Here is a 23,858-nt window from a genome sequence, read left to right as displayed (position 1 = left end):
AGCGCAAGAACAATTAATGTACTCTCTCACCCACCCCCCACCTGCTAGTTATGATCCCAGTGAAATTATTCCAAGATCTCAATACCCACATCTCCAGGTTTCTATTGGCAGGCAAGAAACCATTGATGTATCAAAAGCAAAATACTGCGGATGCTGGAAATCTGAAATAAAATCGGAAAATGCTGGAGAAGCTCAGCAAGTGAGGCAGCGTCTGTGGAGAAAGAATCAGAGTTAACGTTTCAGGTCGAAGACCTTTCATCTGAACCGGAAGATGTTAAAGCATTAAAGTTTTGAGGCAAATACAGAGCCAGGGAAAGGCAGGGAGGGAGGAAAGGGGAGGAAAGAACAAAAGGGAAGGTCTGTGATAGGGTAGAGGCCACGAATGATTAAATGACAAAAGGGATGATGGTGCAAGACAAGGAAGATAGTAATGGGACAGGTTAAGAAACAAAAGATTGATCAGGAGTAGTTGTATTGATATATCTCTGATACCTGCAGTTCCCCAAGCAGGAGTAGGCCTCGGCCTTGCCAACCTCTGACACTAATACTGGGCTGCCCAACTCTAGGGAATTATGGCTTAGATCTAAGCCCACAACCCTTTGGGCATGGAGAACAGCACCACTAAGCCAACCCCCTTACACAACGTACCCTTCATTGACCCCAGAAAAGGCAAACAAGGTCCCAGAAACATCTAATAATAAAACTGACTTTATCTGCCTGGAGATCTGTGTCTCCCTGCAAATCTCACAGGTCCTATCTGTCCTTTTCTCAACCTGGTTTAATGATGAACTCCTAGATGCATTTGCCACAGGTGGGTTCTGGTTCAGGACATGACATCACCAGCTGCCAGATTATACTCTTTCAACAACTGGTGAACAAATTCCACCTCATCCAGCATAATTTATTTCAAATTAGACATCTCTTCTAGGATTTAGCCATGATCAGAAAAAAAACCAACCTAAATTGACCCGCAGGATCCCCATTCCCTAACAAATCCCTGTGAAAACATCTTCATTCTTTGTACCATGTTTGCTTCCAGATCATCAATAGACAACACAAAAAGTCTTAGAGGCCTGGGAGTGAGACCTAGCCTGTCAGATAACTGAGGAGGCACAGAGAGATGCATGCAAACAGATCCGAACAAACGGGACCTACAGCAGAATGTGCAAGGGACAGCTCAAGATAATACATTGAGCTTGCTGCATCCCACACTTAAGCCCCTCCCTGGTGGAATGAATGCTAGAGGGGTTGCAGCCAGAGGGATACACTGCTGTGCACATCCTGCCCCTCTATCTACCCTTTTGAGCAAGAAACTAAAATGCAACAGAGAGCATGACAAGCCTCACAATTCATATAGATCTGAGCCTTATGCCTGCTGGGTTTAATTACTAGAACATTAATCTTTCTGCAACATGTAGACTAGCACATCTGTAACTGCTAGCTGCAAGTTGATGCCTATCCCCACTTTGGAGGAGCACAATACTCCCCACCACGATGTGGACAATACTGCACTGGGACATATGCTGGTCAGAAAATGCACTGTATGAATTGAAGAAATATCAGGCAGTCTGGAACCAATTGCTAGGAACCTAGGCACCTCCCAAACAGACCCAGACCATCTCTCAAGAATGGCAGAGGAAAACCTGCCTTTCCCCAGTGCTCCACAAAGGATACTCCCCAAACTCTACAAAGCCAATGACTGTATTTGACACCTGCTAGCTCAGCCAAATGATCAAATGTTGTCAATTTGTCCTGAGCCCCATACAGCACACCCTGCCCGTTGTGTACACAATGTACTGACCACTCTACTTGCACTGATGTAATCCACGGTAAGAGAGTTGAGGGTTGTCGATCTCTAGAACAAGTTGCTAGTACATGCGGTGAGTGTGGATTTGCTGCAGTCATTCAAAAGGGAGATGGACAAGTTCCTGCGAGTGGAAGACACCTGAGAAGGTAGGTGAGTCGACGGGGATAGTGGTACCAGTCATCCTGGTCTCCTGGAGCTTGCTTGATCGACTACAGCAGTCGGAGAGGAATTTCCCAGAGGTTTTTTTTCCACCTAAATTAGCACAAGGTCTTTTCTCTGCTTATTTGTGCTTCTCCTAGGTCCCTGGACCTGATGGCTTACATCCTAGGGTCTTGAGGGAAGTGGCAGTAGGGATTGTGGGTGCTTTGGTAATAATTTTCTAAAATTCTCTGGACTCGGCAAAGGTCCCGGCAGGTTGGAAAACTGCTAATGTAACACCCTTATTTAAAAAGGGTAGTAGGCAGAAGGCTGGAAATTATAGACCAGTTAGCTTAACATCTGTGGTGGGTAAAATTTTGGAGTCTATTATTAAGAAGACAGTAGCGGAACATTTGGATAAACATAATTTAATAGGACAAAGTCAGCATGGCTTTACGAAGGGCAACTCATGTCTGACAAATTTGCTCGAGTTGTTTGAGGACATAACGTGCAGGGTGGATAAAGGGGAACCAGTGGACGTAGTGTATTTAGACTTCCAGAAGGCATTCGACAAGGTGCCACATAAAAGATTATTGCTCAAGATAAAGAATCACTGGATTGGGGGTAATATTCTGGCATGGGTGGAGGATTGGTTATCTAACAGGAAGCAGAGAGTTGGGATAAATGGTTCATTCTCGGACTGGCAACCAGTAGCCAGTGGTGTTCCGCAGGGGTCGGTGCTGGGTCCCCAACTCTTTACAATCTATATTAACGATTTGGAGGAGGGGACCGAGTGTAACATATCAAAGTTTGCAGATGATACAAAGATGGGAGGGAAAGTAGAGAGTGAGGAGGACATAACAAACCTACAAGGGAATATAGACAGGCTGGGTGAGTGGGCGGAGATTTGGCAGATGCAATACAATATTGGAAAATGTGAGGTTATGCACTTTGGCAGGAAAAATCAGAGATCAAGTTATTATCTTAATGGCGAGAAACTGGAAAGTACTGCAGTTCAAAGGGATCTAGGGGTCCTAGTGCAAGAAAATCAAAAAGTTAGTATGCAGGTGCAGCAGGTGATCAAGAAGGCCAACGGAATGTTGGCTTTTATTGCTAGGGGGATAGAATATAAAAACAGGGAGGTATTGGTGAGACCGCACCTGGAATACTGCATACAATTTTGGTGTCCATACTTCAGAAAAGACATACTTGCTCTCGAGGCAGTACAAAGAAGGTTCACTCGGTTAATCCCGGGGATGAGGGGGCGGACATATGAGGAGAGGTTGAGTAGATTGGGACTCTACTCATTGGAGTTCAGAAGAATGAGAGGCGATCTTATTGAAACATATAAGATTGTGAAGGGGCTTGATCGGGTGGATGCGGTAAGGATGTTCCCAAGGATGGGTGAAACTAGAACTAGGGGGCATAATCTTAGAATAGGGGCTGCTCTTTCAAAACTGAGATGAGGAGAAACTTCTTCACTCAGAGGGTAGTAGGTCTGTGGAATTTGCTGCCCCAGGAAGCTGTGGAAGCTACATCATTAAATAAATTCAAAGCAGAAATAGACAGTTTCCTAGAAGTAAAGGGAATTAGGGGTTACGGGGAGCGGGCAGGAAATTGGACATGAATTTAGATTTGAGGTTAGGATCAGATCAGCCATGATCTTATTGAATGGCGGAGCAGGCTCGAAGGGCCGATTGGCCTACTCCTGCTCCTATTTCCTATGTTCCTATTGCATGGTGATGGGGCGGGGGCGGGGGGTGGGGGTGGGGTAGGAGGAGGAATGGGGCGGAATGGGGTGGGAGGTGGGATGGGTTTAATGGCGTGTATCGTTTGCACCAAACAGACTTGATGGACCAGTTCCTCTTTTCCTGTCCTTTTTGATACGTTCATACTGTGGCAAACTACACAGGCATCTCACTAAAATAAACGTATGTACTATTTTCTTAAGAAAGAAGCATTACTTTTATGCAGCTTGCTATTTAGTAGAGTAGCTTGCAATGCAGTTAAGTTAATCTTTACCCTATTATTGACAGCACTAGGGAAACCCGAGGTGACGCCATGTTGGAAGTAAGATGACACCTGCTTTATCCTGCCTTTTAAATCCATTTCCTGTCAACTTATAACTTAAGATCTTGAATTGAAAGGGAGAAACTCGCTAAAATTCTCTAATTGCCAGAGTGGATATCACTTAACTGACTGCATGTCTGCTAATTGTTCAGATCCATGCACTGATCCAGTGACTTCCAGAAGCCAATCGAGTGAGGCAGTGCATAGAGAATGCCGAGCAGGATGGTTCTTAATGAGATTTAATTCCTTTTCCCTTGGGTGAATTATATTTTATAACTTCTAATGGATCATATTCAGCTGTGATGACTTTTAAGTTTAAATCAATGAAAGCAGGTATTGTTACAGTGTGCAAACAGAGTAATAGAATGTGCATCTTACTAACAAGGGTGCATAGGTTAGCATTTGCTGAAATCATTAGTCTGCAGCCAAAGCATATCACAGCCAAGTCAGATCCGAGTGGTGTGATATTTTCCCCTTTTAGGTAATCTCTTTGAATCACTCCCTGTAACCTAACTAAATGTTTAATACTGCATTTTATCATCTCGTAATAAGCTTGGTGAGGTGAAAATGCAGCTTCCTCCTCGTGGTGTTAGCTGTGGCTCTGTATTAGCGCTCTTGCCTCTGAGTCAGAAGGTTGTGGGTTCAAGCCCCACTCCAGAGACTTGAGCACAAAATCTAGGTTGACACTTGAGTGCAGTACTGAGGGAATGCTGCACTGTTGGAGGTGCCGTCTTTTGGATGAGATGTTAAACCGAATGCCCCATCTGCCCTCTCAGGTGGATGTAAAAGATCCCATGGCACTATTTCAAAGAAGAGCAGGGGAGTTCTCCCCGGTGTCCTGGCCAATATTACTTGGTCATTATCACATTGCTGTTTGTGGGACCTTGCTGTGTGCAGATTGGCTGCCGCGTTTCCTACATTACAATAATGAAATAACTACGCTTCAAAAGTACTTAATTGGCCGTTAAGCATTTTGGGACACCGTGAGATCGTGAAAGGTGCTATATAAATCTTTTTTTCTTTTGTGGTTTGCTGATTCAGGCAGTGGGTAGCCCAGTTGTCAAGAAAGTCATAGGTTTGGTCTACAGTCTGTGCAGTGTCAGCCCACAGCAGGGATGACGAACTGGCCTTAAAACCCCTGGGGAAGGAAGGGGAAAATCAGCCAGGATTCTTACTCCTGATCACTAATCAGAGGAGGGACAGAGAGCGAGTTAAAGTTGGTGAGGACAGGAGTGATGGGTGAGCAGGATTGTGTAAGGCAGGCTGTGGATGACAATATTTTGGGCGAGGTGGAGTTTGTTTAGAGTGGAGGATGGGATGCTCGGAAGAGGTCAGATTGTGAGGTAATGAACATATGGATAAAGGTTTCAGCTGCAGGGGATGAAATAAGTGCGGAGGCTGGCTGCATTGCAGAGGTAGAAGTACATGCTTCTGGTGATCTAGTTCAGCCTGAGTGAGCACCCAGCGACGGGGATGGATTTGAGGGCTTGAAACCTGGTTCCACCTTCTTGCAGACATGCAATATGGCGAGAGTGTCGTGGAATTCAACAGAGGGGCAACCCTCCTCCCAACCAATTCATGCTGCAACACCTCCACTTCAACAGCCATCAAACAGGGTGTTGGATGCTGAACTCCTTCATCACTTGCCTGCAGACTCATGCCTGCACCTTGGGTTTCCCTTTCCTTCATTGTTGCCTTTCACTTTTTATTCTCTCCTCCTTCAGTCTTGACAAGGTATATTTTCTGACCGGCCCTATTCCAATACAAACACTTTTTTTTAAAAAGGTACATGGCATTTATACAGAAACAGCACGGATCAGAAAATAGACCCTAACTGGCTTGCATTTCTCATTGGATTCATTAGTAAATGAGGCATTTGTCTCTTGGCCACAAGAGATTTTACTTGGTGCTTTGGTTTTTGTGGCTTTGCTCAGAATAGACCCTTGCCATCATTTCAGTGCTTTTAAAAAAAAGTCACAATAAATTGGATTTCATCATCTGTGGGTGTTACAGCACTGAATGTCAGCACACGGCACTGGCAACAAGATAATAATGTCTGGTCCCTGTGTGGCTCTTGGCAGCAGCAGCTGCTCCCTGCAGTGATACCAACCCACACACTGCCAGCTCTCTCAACTCTGTGGGAGAAGAGGTCAGCATGGGGGCAGAATATGTGTGCTTGATAGTGTCGGTCATTGACAGTGAAGCTGCAAAAGGGAGAAATGTGGCCTGCACATGGGAACGTTGTGGAGGATCGGAATATTCCAGCAATTTAACTCATCACCGGTTTTTGCAAACTCAAGAGGATTGGAACAAAACTCAAACTCCCTCAAAAATAGATGCATCATTATTTTATTACATTTCATTCAATAGGAGTTACTTAAAGAAGGAGAGGAGGGTTAGTACTTTGAGTGCAAAGTACTCTTCCACATTATTATGTATTACATATGTTATTTTCTTTTTAAAAAAATATACTCCATTTCACCTTTCCTTCTCAATTAAGGCACCATTACCAAGCTTTAGCCCCTGTTGTGATATATTAGTATTATGTCTGCTGTGGTCAAATGATACTGAAATGTACTGCAAAGACCCTGCACCTTCCCAGTGGGAGTGAGACCTCCCCTCTATGGCGGTTTCATGCTGACTCATGTTATGTAGACGAACGGGCCTGAAAATTATGCTGACCAATATTATCATAAAAATGCTTAACACAACTGTATCAAATTTCTGTGCTATATTCAGGGAAGTGTTAATCTATTTAAAATAATTTCTTGGCTATGCTTTTATCAGTTACAATTCTATTTTGAATTACTGCCAACCTGAAAGTTACTTACTTGTTCCTGAATGCTTTTGTTAATTTTCAGCTCTATTAGAACCTCTGTTTTTCCTGTGTAGCAAAAAAAAAGTCCCACTCCCGCCCACTCTGCACTGCTTTATTTTAGAAACCAAGCATCCTGCCAAGAGAAATCTCAATGTTTGAATTTGTATTTATTTTACTATCAAGCACATTGATCCACTGTCCATTTTCCTCAGGCCTCTGTCAATTGCCATGGGACGTTTTTTAAATTCAAGGTGTTATATGAGTGGATGATGTTGTTGTACCTATATTCATGTGCTTTATTTTGCAGTGGTGGTGTAGGAATTTAGCAGCTGTCAGGCCCCACCTTGGTAAATACACCAGTGTGAATTTGGTACATGGTGATAGTAATCTGCTGATACTTTAGGGTTTAAGACTGTACAAATGATTGGTTGGGAGCAGGTGCGGGAAAGATTAGCTTCAGTTACACAGCATCAAACCAATAGATCACTCTCAGTATTTGTAAATGTGTACACTATTACATAGCAGTTGAGAACAGAAGTAGCTAAGGTGGCCAGTATATAGGGGAGTGATGATATAGTCTGGGTACCACCTATGCTGCTCAGGTGCTTGTACACCTGTTCCCCACTGAACTGACCTCACTCTAAAATGCAAGGTCAGGTCATTTAAATATTTTTGCGGCACGCCCAGTATATGCGTTGGGAGCAGCACAAGAATCAGGAGCCAAATGTCGGGTGCCTGTTGCTAGTGAGAGGCTGCTGCCCTTCCAACTACCGCCATTTGTTTTCGTTGTTTAAGGGTTTGAAACACACAAGGCCTCAGGAGGTCATAGAAGCACGCTTTACTAATGAAGGGTGACCCTAATGGAAGAAGAAAAGTCGCATTTATTTTTTTTAACAGGCCTCCCCTGAAGTGCTAAGATGCTAAGTGTCTTAGAGTGTTGCTGAGACACTCTAGCACAGTATGGGGCTTCAGTCTACTTTAACTAGAAACAGGAAGCATAATGAGGTGTATTGCAGGCTGTAGAAGCTCAAAGGACTTGCAGCCTGCACGACAGGGCACTGTGCTTATTGGGCATAGAATAGACCACATGCCTCATAATATGCCCCCCCTCCCCTCCCCTCACCACCCCAGCATCTGAAACGTAAATTGTATTCCCTGCAGGGCTGCATTTCCAGGAAGTGTTATAAGCTGACAGCAAAATAGATTTTTTTTTCCCGCAGTCTGTTTGGATATTTTCTTAGCAAATTACACTATTTTTCAGCCTAATCATGTTTAGTTTTAGTGAGTACACTAACAGTGGAACGATGGCCCTCATGATGTTGGTGTAATGTTGGTCTTTCAGCAGCGCCACATGGAAGGAGTAAAGCGCCCTGAATCCTACTTTCGCCCGTCTTTTAATTGTTTTGTCTTAGATTGTCAGAATCCAAAGAATAGTCCTGGTAACACACAGTATCTTTTCTGAAGGAAAACAAGTCAATACAGTTTCAGATTAGTGCGATATTCTGGGAATGAAGAACACACAAAGGGGATGACAAATGAAGACCTTGATGATGATATGAGAAAGAATGCAAATCTTATATATCATCTTAAGAGCAAGACACTGCGCTTCTCAGTTACTCTTACACCTTTCTGACAATGTTGAAAAATAATCAAAGCCATTACAATATGCCTTGATCAAACTACTATGTTTCTGTAGATCAGACTCATGTCAAGCCGAGAGGTTGTTTTATTCTGGGTGCTTCTTATTAAACGTTATTTGCTTTTGTCTTCAAATGCTTGCCTCTGATTATATTACTGTTTAACTTGTATCATTGCAGTGCGTGGATGAGTGAAACAGTAGAATCCTTTATCCTCTAACGTTACGTTACATTTCACAGAAAATGACCCTTGCAATCTAATAATGGTTTGCTGCGCTCAGTTTAGCACTTACATGCAAAGTATCGCTAGACTGTATGAAGGCATAATCATATAAATAGAGGCCTTCTCAAATTGGATCCTGAAATGTATCCTGATTCATCAAGTTGTAGGTTAATTTAATATGTCAGACGCTGCTTAAATATAACGTTGCTGTTCTCCTCTTGCATACAGCATGAACAACAACCTCATATTGTGTACAGATCTCCTGGTCTTGATATCCCTCTGGGATGTGCATCATCTGGTAAGGAATGCTCGTTCATCAATTATGTACTATAAGTTACTTGAGTCAGTGCTTTGATAGGAAGGAGAAAAAATGTAAGTTGACTGTAGTATTTCAGTTTTATGTTTCAGAGATTTTGACCCATATGTCATGGAGTTGTTTTTAGGCCCCCAGCCCAACACTGTCAGGGGTAGCAGAATTTTCCAGATGGAGCGTTGGGTTTAATTGGATGATGCAGACGTAGTTTGAGACAGAGAAATGGGTTAGTGCAGTGGGACACATCACATGCCAGAGTTATTATGGTGAATAATACACACAATTAGATTTGTTTCTTCATTCTCTCCTCCATATAGATTTAGGAAAGGAGGTTTGACTTAATAGTTATTACATCACAGAAGCTACACAAGGGCCCAAAGGGTCGAGATTGTGCTGTGTGATGTTATGTAAGGAATCTTACAACACCAGGTTATAGTCCAACAGTTTTATTTGAAAATCACAAGCTTTCGGAGGCTTTCTCCTTCGTCAGGTGAGTAAGTGAAGGGTTCTAAAATCGCATAGCATATATTAGGCTGGGAGACGATCACAGCAATCAAAGGTGTCGTTGGTGTTCAGACAGGTTAGCCACGGAAAACATTACATCCCAGTATACTGAATACACAATGGGTCAGATTACAAAGACAGAGAGAGAGAGAGACCCGAAAGGCAGAGAGAGAGAGAGAGAGAGAGAGAGAGAATGTCCAGTTGTATTAAAAACAGATAACTTTTTTTTCCACTGGTGGGGTTACGTGTAGCGTGACATGAACCCAAGATCCCGTTCAACCGGGATCTTGGGTTCATGTCACGCTACACGTAACCCCACCAGTGGAAAAAAAAATTATCTGTTTTTAATACAACTGGACATTCTCTCTCTCTCTCTCTCTGCCTTTCGGGTCTCTCTCTCTCTCTCTGTCTTTGTAATCTGACCCATTGTGTATTCAGTATACTGGGATGTAATGTTTTCCGTGGCTAACCTGTCTGAACACCAACGACACCTTTGATTGCTGTGATCGTCTCCCAGCCTAATATATGCTATGCGATTTTAGAACCCTTCACTCACTCACCTGACAAAGGAGAAAGCCTCCGAAAGCTTGTGATTTTCAAATAAAACTGTTGGACTATAACCTGGCGTTGTAAGATTCCTTACATTTGTCCACCCCAGTCCATCACCGGCATCTCCACATCATGTGTGATGTTAGTAACAAATGTGCTGATGCATTTGTATGAAATTCTTCAATCTGCTATCTTAACAAAGATATTACATAAAATTTACAGCACAGAAACAGGCCATTCGGCCCAACTGATCTGTGCTGGTAATAACCCATTTAAAAGAAATAGCTTAACACTTTTAATAGTGTGGAGACGTTTTATATGAATGTTTTAACATGTTTGTCCTGATTTCAACTCCCAGCATTATAACCGCCCATGTTTTGTGCAGTGCACAATCAACCTGAGAAAGCTGGAGCAGCAAAACCCTGAGCTAGCTTCTGGATCCAAAACAAAAAGAAGAAACTCAGTATGGAATCATTCCCTGAACTGAACTCAGGTTTTTCCTCATATTGCATGCTTAGAAACATCGGCCATGACTCTCTCCAGTCAGCCAATCGCTGTTTTCAAGGCAGTTCCTCACAGTGATCAGCCTCTTAGGGTTCCACTGGTGTTAACCATCATAGAGTGAGTTGGCCCAAGGGTGGTTGTAATGAAGGAGTTACCTTAATAAGATGGTGTGGGTGGCACCTGCTGCCAACAGCACCCAACAATGTAAGGAAGGTGAACTCCGAATCCTGCCACTGGAGACTACACAAAACCGGTGACTGCACTGGTGACAGACTACATGGAAAAGGGGAGAGCGGCTCTCGTTGATCCTGGATCTCTGTGCACCACTCTGCCTGCACCCTACTGACAACATAAAACACAGCAGTGCCAAGTAGATGGCATTTAATTTCCTATCACACATTGGGGAATTGAATCATTTTGACTTTGTGCGATTGTGTAAAACAGGTGATAGAGAATCGGCAGCCCATTTACATTTCTCCGATTTTTATTTCCGTTGACTTCAGTGGAAACGGGCTGCCCGTTATCGCCCGACTTACACTATCGTGAGATAAGTAAGGATTACTCCCGTTATATTTACTGCACAAACACATTCTGATATGTAAAATATTTTCTTTAACACCTAATTCTCTCAAACTCTTGTTCCTAAAAACTTGACTTTCTAACCCTTTGGACACAGTAACGTTTTGCGGTATTAAAACTTCCATATCTGAATATCCTTTGTGTACACAGGGAAATGATGGATCATGGGAGGGAACTAAAAGAGGGAAGAAAATAAATAACAATGGGAGGTTAAAGAAATATTAAACAAAGACATTGGCCCAATAAAATAAATCATATTCCTGCCTCTTGATGACATTTCTGGTTTTCTGTATAGTGCCCTGACAATGCACTTTTACCAAAGTAACACACTGTGCTACTTTACACTAATGCAGTCAGTCCTGGGCCTCTCAGAACTGAGACTGCTGAGTTAGGCACATTTCCTTATACTTTCCACTAGCTGTGAGAGGAATCCATCCCATTTTCTTTATTGAATCCGGTTCTGAAGAGATAAAGAATGTGGCCATCAATACCGTGCTATTTTTCACCGAGCAGACGTATCTTTACAGATTCTTTTAATGTGAATCTTCCCAGGGTGCTTTACTGATGACCACACGCCACAGAATTCTCCTGCAAAAGTCTTAAGGACACGAACCAAACGGCAGGTAAGAATAAAATCTGCACAGTCAATGAACTAAGGGTTAGCTGCAGGGATCACCTTGTGTAACAATTGACTGATGGTTAACCCTTAACATCACTCCCCTGGAAACTGAGCAGCAAATTTAGAATTGTAACCACTTCTCTTCCAAACGCTAACCCAGCTGCCACCTTCCTCATGCCCACTGCATTAGAGGGGTCAAAGAGCATGTTCCATGCAAAATGTTGTGCTTTTACATTAAAAATGAAGAACTCTGGTTAATTGTAAACACTTTTTAACTTCACTATTGATAGACTTTTAATTTTAAAAAAAAAGGAAAATACATTTGGGTTTATCTATATTCAACAGACCAACCAGACTATTGCTTCACCAAAAGATACCTGAATAGTCACTCTGGCTTACGAAGAGGCGCTCTAATTCCCCTTCACAGAGGTACTCCTCTCTTCATGAGGAGAATCTCCCCTCACTCCAGTTATCAAACACACTCTTCACTTTCCCAGTTCCTAGAGGCACCCACCCCTTAATCTTACCGAGTTCCCAGAGGCACGTTACCTGCTCTAATCTTACCGAGTTCCCAGATGCACCCTACCTGTTCTAATCTCACCGAGTTCCCGGAGGCACCCTACCTGTTCTAATCTCACCGAGTTCCCAGAGGCACCCTACCTGCTCTAATCTCACCGAGTTCCCAGAGGCACCCTACCTGTTCTAATCTCACCGAGTTCCCGGAGGCACCCTACCTGTTCTAATCTCACCGAGTTCCCAGAGGCACCCTACCTGCTCTAATCTCACTGAGTTCCCAGATGCACCCTACCTGTTCTAATCTCACCGAGTTCCCAGAGGCACCCTACCTGTTCTAATCTCACCGAGTTCCCAGAGGCACCCTACCTGTTCTAATCTCACCGAGTTCCCAGAGGCACCCTACCTGCTCTAATCTCACCGAGTTCCCAGAGGCACCCTACCTGCTCTAATCTCACCGAGTACCCAGAGGCATTCTCCCTCCTCGATGGTTCTTCTCATTCTCATTCCTTGTTGCCATCCCTATCTGATGCTGCTGCTTTGCTCTGGAGCAGTCCGGGAATTCCTATTTGCAGCCTGCAGCACAGAGCCCGTTGCCAGAGCCGAGCAGCTGCATCAGGAGTGAATCAGCAACCAGGACCAGCAGTCACCAAGGAGCAGAGTAGTGGGGATTGCCCGGCCTTGAGGCAGCAAATTAGTTATTGCATCGCAAGCTCGCCAATTGTTTTCCCTGCCCCAGGGGTTTGGAAGTGTACAGACTCGTGTACAGAGTATGGCTGTGTTTGAGCCTGAGATTGCTGGCAGACTTAGGGAAGTTCCTGTCGTCTCGGGCCTGTTGGTTCAGTAAGTTTGCAGCTCGAGTACTGAAAATAATATTAATATTACAGTAACAACAACTTGGGGAGGAATTTTCCAGAGTTGTACACAGGTTTTGTTACCTTTTTTTTTATTCTTCCCACGGGAGCTGGCACTAGTAGTGATTACATAGGAACATAGGAACAGGAGTAGGCCATTCAGCCCCTCGTGCCTGCTCTGCCATTTGATAAGATCATGGCTGATCTGTGATCTAACTCCATATACCTGCCTTTGGCCCATATCCCTTTGGTTGCCAAAAAGCTATCTATCTCAGATTTAAATTTAGCAATTGAGCTAGTATCAATTGCCGTTTGCAGAAGAGAGTTCCAAACTTCTACCACCCTTTGTGTGTAGAAATGTTTTCTAATCTCGCTCCTGAAAGGTCTGGCTCTAATTTTTAGACTGTGCCCCCACTCCTAAAATCCCCAACCAGCGGAAATAGTTTCTCTCTATCCACCCTATCTGTTCCCCTTAATATCTTATAAACTTCGATCAGATCACCCCTTAACCTTCGAAACTCTAGAGAATACAACCCCAATTTGTGTAATCTCTCCTCATAACTTAACCCTTGAAGTCCGGGTATCATTCTAGTAAACCTACACTGCACTCCCTCCAAGGCCAATATGTCCTTCCGAAGGTGCGGTGCCCAGAACTGCTCACAGTACTCCAGGTGCGGTCTAACCAGGGTTTTGTATAGCTGCAGCATAACTTCTGCCCCCTTGTACTCCAGTCCTCTAGATATAAAGGCCAGCATTCCATTAGCCTTATTGATTATTTTCTGCACCTGTTCATGACACTTGCGGAGGGTGGTACGTAAAGTAGCTTCATCTAATGATAGAGTGAGCACTGATGGTCCTTTTTCACCTGTTTTGCGTGTTTGTTTTTAAGTTGCATTTCTATGGTACCCATCATGGTGAATATCACAGTGCTTAAATATGAAAGATAGTTTTATTTCCATATTATTAACCCTAAATCATTAACAGAAACGTCTAAAACACAAATTTTTGATAAAAGTAAAATGTTTAAACACTTTACCTTTGTTTGTTAGTCATTCCATTCGCCTGCTATTTTCTGTCACCTATTTTTATTTTAATTTTACTTTTTTCTGTCCAATCTTACTGGGGGTGGGAGGGGGATACAGATTTGGGCAGGAAAAGTTGAAAAATGTACAGTTCACGTCCTTAAACTATAGGCATTGACGTGAAAAATACTGCGGTAAATGGACTGGAAAAGTTACACTGGAGCAGAGGAGGCTGTGAACTCCAGTGACGTGCCCCTCCGTGGGGCCCCGCCACGCGCCCCTCCGTGGGGCCCCGCCACGCGCCCCTCCGTGGGGCCCCGCCACGCGCCCCTCCGTGGGGCCCCGCGACTCGCCCCTCCTTTAGTTCGCTCCCACTGTCCACTCCATTTCTCTTTGAGCTATAATGATTCTTATGCCGCAATGAGTTTTCCTATTTTAATTTGGCTGGACTGGTGCTTTGGAAAGGCCTGTTCTTGGCACTGCACCTTATTGGCGGTCTTATTTGCCAATAAGGGAGCAGCACTGAGAATAGATCATTCCAAATTGCCAGTCCTGCCAAATTTAAACGGGCAAATCCAGAGGCACTCCCGCAATCACCACAGAGGACAGGCCCAATCAATGCTTTCAATCCCTTTCTAGTTTTGTATTTTAATTGGTTGCAACACTCCTTCTTGTTATTAAATCTGAATTTTGCAGCTGTCAGACAGGACACCCTCTACAACTGTCCAACTCGTTGCTCTTTCCTGGCTTTTTAAAGATGTTAGTCTTCCTCTTGCTGAAAGTTTCCTCCTCAGCTTGTTATTGATAAATTCCATTTGGTTTCCTTGCACATCCTTAGAAAGCAACAGTCAGCTTTTAACCATTAGAATTTGTTTTAATTCTCTGCTGTTTGTAGGTACGTCGAGGCCAGCACACTGTTCTGAGAGAGACCAAGTACGTCGAATTGATGGTCGTCAATGATTACACCCTGGTATGTTGAATGTATTTAATTTTGATTTTTTTTTAGAATACTGCAGCACTTTTTGCATTGATTACAGACTGTCGTCAGATGACAGTTCTCCTATTAGTGGTGTGAGTTGGGCCCTCTGGGTCTGGATGATTGGTAAGAATTTACCTCCTTTAGTCGAAAAGAGGCTGTTTCAAAAATAAAGTAAGATGGAAATTGTGACTGGTAATGATAGCAGACAGGACTTGATGCATTCATTTGACTTTCCTTTTTCCACTATTTCAACTGAAGCATTAACTAACCCCTCTATAAAAACAGCAGAGAGAGGAATGTCACTCAAATGCATTTAGCAATCACCCACTAATATCAATAGCAATTTCTGGGCTGTCTAATAGACCAGATAAGCCTGCACTGACCACCTCTGCCAGTCCCATTATTTATTACCAATATATGTTGCATGCACTTCATGCAATTCTTGGTAACTGATTATTTAGAAATAAATGCACACCTTAAATTACTAATCCCATCATTTTAGCATGTCACAAGTAACAGGCATTATTATTATATCTAATGGCTTCAAACCTGAATGAACATCTTCAGTTTTATTACATTTATGCTTTTCCTGCAGATTTATTGATTGCAATAAACAAACCACTTCAGCAGTGGTTCAGCTTCCCTCTCCACTTATCCGTGACTTGCATGTCTGTCTGCTGCTAATGTATTGGTGTCTGAAGTGAAACTGTAAAATGCTTCCGTTTCCATGAGAGTGTAATAACTGTGTCAAGAGGCCCCCAATCAGGAGCAGCAGGCTGCTAGCACACTTGCTCCTCCCACTGAGGTAGCACTTGGAAGGAGCACAAGATTAGATAGTAAACGACATGCACTCTACACTCTCACCAGGGAAGCAAACAATGAAGCAAAACTGCAGGACACTGAAGTAGTGAAATGAATTGGTATTATATAGGCCTTTTGTCAGAAGGGTCATATTAATGTTGCAGGTGGTGGCAGAGGCAGTTGTGACAAGGCACCGCATGTTGTTCATGGAGTTACTATACAGTGAAGAAAACCATAGGTTCACGACACTACCTCTGCAATGATGGAATGAAAGCCTTTCCTATTGATATATGCCATGGGATTGTTGTTAAGGGCCTTGATGCTTACATGTGTGGCATGTTTGAGGTCCTGCACTTTAGGGAAGCCGGCCAATTGGGTAAAAGTGCTGTGAGCACACATTCTCTTGCCTCCTTTCCATTGGGAAATTGTTTCCCTGGCAAACCAGGCTTCTATCACCTTCTTGATGCATGGTGCTTGAACCCATGGCCTTCTGACTCAGAACTGAGGTGTTAGTAACTGAACCAAGCTGATGCTTTTAAATATTGTAATCCATACAGTAATTCAGTTATATTTACATTTCTCAGGAGTTTTTAATTTTTTTTGCATTGCTAAGCCATGACTTTATCAGACTAATGTTTGATACTTAAATATTTAAATCCTATTAAATACTAGTTGCAACCTAGAGTGTCTGAATGATTTATGGTATCAAAGAAGGAGTCCTGCATCGACCAGATTGGGCAGCGCTGAAAGTGATGCTAGCTGTTGTGTCTACACTATGAAGTGCCAGAGTATTGTTTCCAATTCTGGACATCACACTTTAGGAAAGATGTCAAGGCCTTGTAGAGAGTGCAGAGGAGATATACCAGAATGGTACCAGGGATTAGGGAATTCAGTTATGTGTAGACTGGAGATGCTGGGATTGTTCTCCTTAGAGCTATGGGGAGATTCAATAGGCATCCAAAATTATGAGGGGTTTTGATGGAGTAGATAGGGAGAGGCTGTTTCCATTGGCGGGAAGGTTAGTAACCAGAGGACACGGATTTAAGATAATCGGGAAAAAAAGCCAGGAGGGAGAAAAGGAGAATTTTTTTTACTCAGCCATTTGTAATGATCTGGAATGCACTGCCTGAAAGGGTGGTGGAAGCAGATTCAATAATAACTTTCAAAAGGGAATTGGATTAATGCTTTAAAAGGAAAAAAAATCAGGGCTATGGGTAAAGAGCCGGGGAGTGGGACTAATTGGTAGTTCTTTCAGAGAGCCGGCACAGGTACGATGGGCTGAATGGCCTCCTTCTGTGCTGTATGATTCTATGCCTGATTAAGACTGAAGTTTCGTTGTCCTCAAAGCTTCTTCAGTCCAAATGTATCAGGCAATTTCTGGATTCACTTAAAGGCTTTAAAGAAGAATTGCAAGTAGCATTGAGATATCATTTGCATTGAAGAGCAGAGAAGGTCTTCAGTTGAACCTTTCTCTAGACCTGTATTTTAGGTTGTGCTGAGTAAAGGTCTTAACTGCAAAATTCCTGGGCCCTGGCAGTGCAAAGCCACCATTTCTGGGCAGATAGGAGAAGAATCTGGGGTAGGATGGAGTTATGCCAGGTGTCTGCCATTTCTATGGGCCTTTCAGAATTCTGTGGGATGTGGAGGAGAGTGCTTCTAGCAGATCTTACAGAAAGAGGCAGGACTGGTGGGATGACATCATCCAACAGAAATCCTGCCACTTCTGCCTCCCTTGCCCCAACACTCTATACGTTTGCATGAAACAGGTCTGCTCACGATCCAGGGCTTGATCCTGGTGGAACTGGGACATGTTTTGCTTCCATGGCAGAGCAATCAACTGCCACTGGGAAAGGGACACTTTGGAATTAAAATATGTGAAGGTTTTCTTTTAAAGAACTCCAGCCACCACAACTGTCCCACCTTATGCCAAGGCACAATCCCTCAGCGATATTTCACCTTCCCCTACTACTGAGAAGCACTGAAAATGATGTGGAGATGCCGGTGATGGACTGGGGTTGACAATTGTAAACAATTTTACAACACCAAGTTATAGTCCAGCAATTTTATTTTAAATTCACAAGCTTTCGGAGGCTACCTCCTTCCTCAGGTGAACGATGTGGAAATGAAGTCCTCGAAATGAAGTCGCATTTATAATTCACAGAACAATGCTTGGTGAGTACAGACAGTTTTTTCAACTGCCTGTTGCCAAGGCAATCAGTGTGCAGACAGACAGGTGTTACCTGCCAGGTCTCAGAATATACAAATCACCAAAAAAAACAACAAACAAAAAAAAACAGAGATAGAGAGGTAGAAACATAGAAAAGACAGCAACTGACCCGTTATATTAAAAACAGATACCATTTGTTCGCTGGTGGGGTAACGTGTAGCGTGACATGAACCCAAGATCCCGGTTGAGGCCGTCCTCATGGGTGCGGAACTTGGCTATCAATTTCTGCTCGACGATTTTGCGTTGTCGTGTGTCTCGAAGGCCGCCTTGGAGTACGCTTACCCGAAGGTCGGTGGCTGAATGTCCTTGACTGCTGAAGTGTTCCCCGACTGGGAGGGAACCCTCCTGTTTGGCGATTGTTGCGCGGTGTCCGTTCATCCGTTGTCGCAGTGTCTGCATGGTCTCGCCAATGTACCATGCTCTGGGGCATCCTTTCCTGCAACGTATGAGGTAGACAACGTTGGCCGAGTCACAGGAGTATGAACCATGCACCTGGTGGGTGGTGTCCTCTCGTGTGATGGTGGTATCTGTGTCGATGATCTGGCATGTCTTGCAGAGGTTAGCTGAAAATGGCATAGGACCCTGCCCAAAACATGTTAATGCTCCTGACCCTGGGATTTGGGACAAGGTCAAGCATGAATATATTAGATGGGAGGAAGTTCTGCCCCATCCCAAATCCATCTCAGGAGGCCAGAAGAGGAATGTCTAGCTTCCTGTCACTATTATCTATGGCTATTAAACATTTCTAGTCAGTGGAGAACAGCAATCAAGGGCAAACCTAAACAGTAGAGTACAAGTTCACCTGACGAAGGAGGAAGCCTCCGAAAGCTTGTGAATTTAAAATAAAATTGCTGGACTATAACTTGGTGTTGTAAAATTGTTTACAGTAGAGTACAAGTCAGAGATGCCATGCTGAAACTGGCAGGCCACACTTTGAGTACAGCGTTGATACAAGGATGATATTTGAACCCCGAAGGCAGTGCAAAGAATCCTGAGGCTGTTGTCAGAGGATTAAGTTATGAGGCAAGATTGGGAAAATGTAGTTTTTTCAGCCTTGGTGACTGAGAGGATCCTCATAGAAGTGTATTATCATAAATGGTATAGAACAGGTAAATCCGGAATAATAGTTGGGCTAAACCAGAACAGCAGTACAAGGGGTACAGGTTCAAATCAGTGAAAGGCAGTTTTAGACTTGCATCAAGAAGTTGTTCTTCACACAAAGAGTAATCAAAATATGGAATGGATTTCCAGTGGAGTAATGGAGGGAGAAACCCAGGAATCATCGGAAACAGCTGTGTTGGGGGAACTGTAAGTTCTCTCTGGATGGAAGAGCTAAAATGGGCTGATTGGACTTCTTCTTTTGTATTTATCAGTGATTTTGTGAACAGATTAATGCTGGAGATCATTACCCAAGTTTCTTTACATGTTTGTGATGTCACGTACTGCTTGGGAAGCATTAAATTTCAATGGTGAGCGTGGAAGCTCGCAGTGTATTTTACTGTCATTAATGCTGTTTTTGTTGGTCCATCTCATTGTCTAATCAGTGCGAGCTGCAATCTAAAGGCAGTTGTAAGTTCCCAGTATCATTTCAGTAAAAAATATTTCCATATCACTGGTCCTACGATATACTTGTGATCTATCATTGGAACTGTGACTGTACCATCAGTGCTGGAACAAGCATCTTCAACAGAATGCTGTAGTGACTTTTTACGGACTTTGGATCCAGGAGACGTTCATAAGCTGCTCAGTGTATCTTTTAATTTTTATTATCGCCTCTCTCCCTGAAGGTGCTGACCCATGCTAGGATTCCACAGGTTCCAGCCAGCCTCCAAGACCTCACTCAAGTGTTGATTCTTTTATGTCTGAGCCTGGATGGGGATTGTTGGCAGGTTGTTTTACTGTGGGGGAATATCACAGCTGATCCTGATCCTGATCCTCTCCTCATCCAATGTCTAGACATTTGCACTTTGCAACATGGGTCGCTGGATAGTGATCAGGAGCCAGAATCCTGAGTGAGTGAGTGAGTGAGTGAGTGCGTGTGTGTGTGTGTGTGTGTGTGTGTGTGTGAGAGAGAGAGAGAGAGAGAGAGAGAATTCTCGCCTCATTAATTATTACCTGAAACATTGTTTTTCCTAGTGAGCCCTGTGTTACAGGAATTACCTCTTTACTGTAAAACAAATGCCTCCAACACAATATTAGAAAAAAAGAAAATTGTTAATGAATTGGTGCTCACATCTAGTTTAGTGATTTGTTCTGTTTATTTTGCTTGTGTCTCACTCACAATAAACCTCACTCTTGTTCCAAACAGTTTTCAAAGCAACGCTATTCTGCCACCCTTACAAGCAATTTTGCCAAATCAGTTGTGAATCTCGCTGATGCTGTAAGTACTTAATTTGAATCACAATCCTCCTGTGTAATAATTATCGAGTACAATATTTGGATACGAGAATAGGGTTGCTCTGTTGGTCACACTGTGGCAAGGTTTGCCAACCATCTGATTGTGAACCAGACAGTCCAGTTTTGGTGTGGCGTGTTTGGAAATTTCTAAAATCTGAACTGCACACCAAAAATCAGATTTAAAACAGAAGTCCTTTTTTTCTTCATTTACCTTTTGTGCCCAGTAATGTGAAGGCATCGATTTTTAAAGTTACTCAGGTTTTCAATCAATTTCTATCAGCAGCAAAGTAACTCAACTTAACCCATAATCCCACCCAATGACCAGTCCATATTCAACTTAGCAAAAGGTGGCAAACTTTTACTTTAGCATGAAGTTATACAGTGCAGGTTTGTTCCCACAGAGAGCCAGTCCATCTAAAGTATTGGACGCTGTAGGCAGCATTACTGCCTGTTCATCAGCCAGTAAAGAACAGAGATTAAACCAGCATTGTCCATTACATTAGCCACTGGCCACATGTGGCTAATTGGGAATCCAAATGTGGTTAATTGCATTTCTGATTAGTAAATAAAAAATGAGTAATAGACACTGTCCTTGGGCACGTGATCTCAATACTCATATTCACATGGTGTGTGCATGTTGGTAAAATGGTAAGACGAAAAGCAATTTTTTTTGATCATTGTGAGTGCTTTATTTCCTTGGTTTCTGAATGATGGTTAAATGTATCCATGTGAAGTACATTTACCTGGGTAAATGTACCAATCAAAGGGATACTGAGCCATGGACTAAGTAGGTCTCAGGTTCAATCAGTGGTCTGCATTGAATTAGCTGATCTGCACCAAGACGACAATAGCATCGGAACAATTTGCCTCAGTGTCCCTGAGCTATACAGAGGGAAACATCAGCCAGGTTCTTGCACCTGACCTCAATTTTACTTGTGCAAGAAGTTGTGTGTATGTGTGCTTATCAGGTGAGGACAGGACCAAGCTTACGGTTACTCATTGTCTAGGCTCACGTGCAAAGAATGGCTATTTGGGTAAGGTATCAAAAGACACTAAACCCCATCCTGAATCTGGAGAGGACAGAAGGACAAAAAAACGGAAGAAGAGAAGTTTTTGAAAGTAGCGCCATAGCAGATATGTTGGTGTCCAATGTGTAGAGCCACGGAGTGAGCACGAGTTCATACCCCATTTCCCCTCTGTGCGAATTCCGAATCTCAGAGAGAGGTGCTGAATGGAAGGAAAATTTGAGGGAGATGCTGAGGTTGCTTTTGGGCACCTCTGAGTCAGAGCCATAAAAAAAAATCTATATCTGGTGATGAAAGGTGTGATTGAGGGAGCTTGGAGGGGTGGGGGAGATAGTTAAATTTTAAGAATGGAGGAATTTTTGGGGAAAAATAGCTTTAAAGTGCTGCTAATACTTGTTTTGAGAGAGGAATGATCAGAATGAACCACGTTAAAGGAAGAGGTTATGCTCAAACTCTTGGTCCATCTCTCTTATATCATAAACCTATAGACCTTGATCATAACTCTCTTGTCACACATGAGCAGTACTAGTATATTCAGGACAGATTTCTAACAGGGAAAAGCATGACTGATATCTGCTGTATTTGGTTTGCTGATACTTTCATTTCATGCTTTAGATTTATAAGGAACAATTGAATACACGGATTGTGCTGGTTGCTATGGAAACATGGGCATCTGGAGACAAACTGGATATCAGTGAGGATCCACTGTTGACACTGAGAGAGTTCATGAAGTACAGAAGAGACTCTGTCAGAGAGCACAGTGATGCCTTTCACATGTTTTCGTAAGTCTCATCAGGTTTTGTAGGTTCTTGATTTTATTTTTTAAAAAAGACTAGCACCTTTCAGGACCTCAGGACATCCCCAAGCGGTTTAGATTGAGCAAAATACTTTTGAAGTAAAGTCACTGTTGTAGTGTAGGAAACGCAACAGCTAATTTGAACACAGCAAGGCCCCACAAACAGCAATAAGATAATGACCAGATAATCTGTTTTTTAGTGATGTTGGTTGAGGGATAAATATTGGCCAGGACACTGGGGAGGACACCCTGCTCTTCTTTGATATAGTGCCGTGGTATCTTTTACATCTACCTGAGAGGGCAGGCTTTACGTTATCAGCTATTATCACCTGTACCGGTGCTTGTCCAGCAGGTCTGTCTGTGCACTTTTGGAATGTTGGTATAGATGATCTTTGAAATTGTCCCTCTGCTAACAGAAAACGCTGTCCTCCTGTTCGTTAAACTTTAATGAAGAGGTACTGCTACTTGACCACTTTACCTCATCTCCTTAGTTCCATCAGACAGAGTAGCCTCAGAACCTGCTTCTCATTTCATTGCCATGGTAATTGTGACTAGCCAATTAGAAAGCAAAATACTGCAGATGCTGTAAATCTGAAATTAAATACATAGAATCCTGGAAACAGCAGGTCAGGCAGCCTTGTGGAGAGAGGAATACAGTATATGAGTAATTTGAGACATAACGTGGGAGGAAAAAGGTGACCTTTGCACCTATGGCTCCCAAACCCCTCCAGCACTGGGGTTTTCCTCATGTCATTTCTAGATCTGTTGAAGACTAATTGATAGAGATTGATTACTCTGATCTGTCAGCAATTCCATTATTATTGTACTATGCGACTACCAGGATGGTAGAAGGCGAACTATATGGATCTTGGTCTTTGTTCATCTGTGATGTGGAGATGCCGGTGATGGACTGGGGTGTACAAATGTAAGGAATCTTACAACAGCAGGTTATAGTCCAACAGTTTTATTTGAAAATCACAAGCTTTTGGAGGCTTTCTCCTTCGTCAGGTGAGTCACCTGACGAAGGAGAAAGCCTCCGAAAGCTTGTGATTTTCAAATAAAACTGTTGGACTATAACCTGGTGTTGTAAGATTCCTTACATTTGTTCATCTAGCATTTCCTATGTTCCTAGGATTAACATTTCAGGACAAAAAGGTCATCGACCTGAAACATTAACCCAACCTTCCTTTCTCCATGGATGCTGCCTGACCTGCTAAGTGTTTCCAACTTTTTCTGTTTTAATAAGAAAACATTCCCTTGCGATGCATCTGTACAGGCAGTCTTTATCCTCCGCCCTCCCATATCTGTGAGCAAATTAATGGTGCTATGAAGAGATGCCATTTTGAGATAATTTGACCTCTAGTAAGCCACTGCAGTCACCCTGACAGCACCTAGTCCATTTTTGGTGACAGTATGTAAAATTGATTTGCCTTAGAGATTTTTGATTAATGATAAAAAGCCTTGTCTCCCTATAAACTACAGT

At 43.0% G+C, this 23,858-nt stretch overlaps 1 protein-coding gene across 1 annotated transcript in view; it reads left to right on the top strand.

The window, feature by feature from the left end:
- Positions 1–23,858, top strand: part of adam11 (ADAM metallopeptidase domain 11) — a 133,941-nt gene that overhangs the window by 59,038 nt on the left and 51,045 nt on the right. The window contains exons 7-11 of the mRNA XM_067969168.1: positions 8,922–8,991; positions 11,695–11,765; positions 15,046–15,120; positions 20,466–20,537; positions 22,195–22,361. Of these exons, the coding sequence (XP_067825269.1) occupies positions 8,922–8,991; positions 11,695–11,765; positions 15,046–15,120; positions 20,466–20,537; positions 22,195–22,361 (455 nt within the window). The remainder of the gene's footprint in view (positions 1–8,921; positions 8,992–11,694; positions 11,766–15,045; positions 15,121–20,465; positions 20,538–22,194; positions 22,362–23,858) is intronic.

This window comes from Heptranchias perlo, chromosome 30, assembly GCF_035084215.1.
Source record: "Heptranchias perlo isolate sHepPer1 chromosome 30, sHepPer1.hap1, whole genome shotgun sequence".
In the NCBI taxonomy this organism is placed as follows: Eukaryota; Metazoa; Chordata; class Chondrichthyes; order Hexanchiformes; family Hexanchidae; genus Heptranchias; species Heptranchias perlo.
The sequence above is the reverse complement of the archived record's forward strand: the minus strand, read 5'-3'. Positions and strand labels throughout refer to the sequence as shown.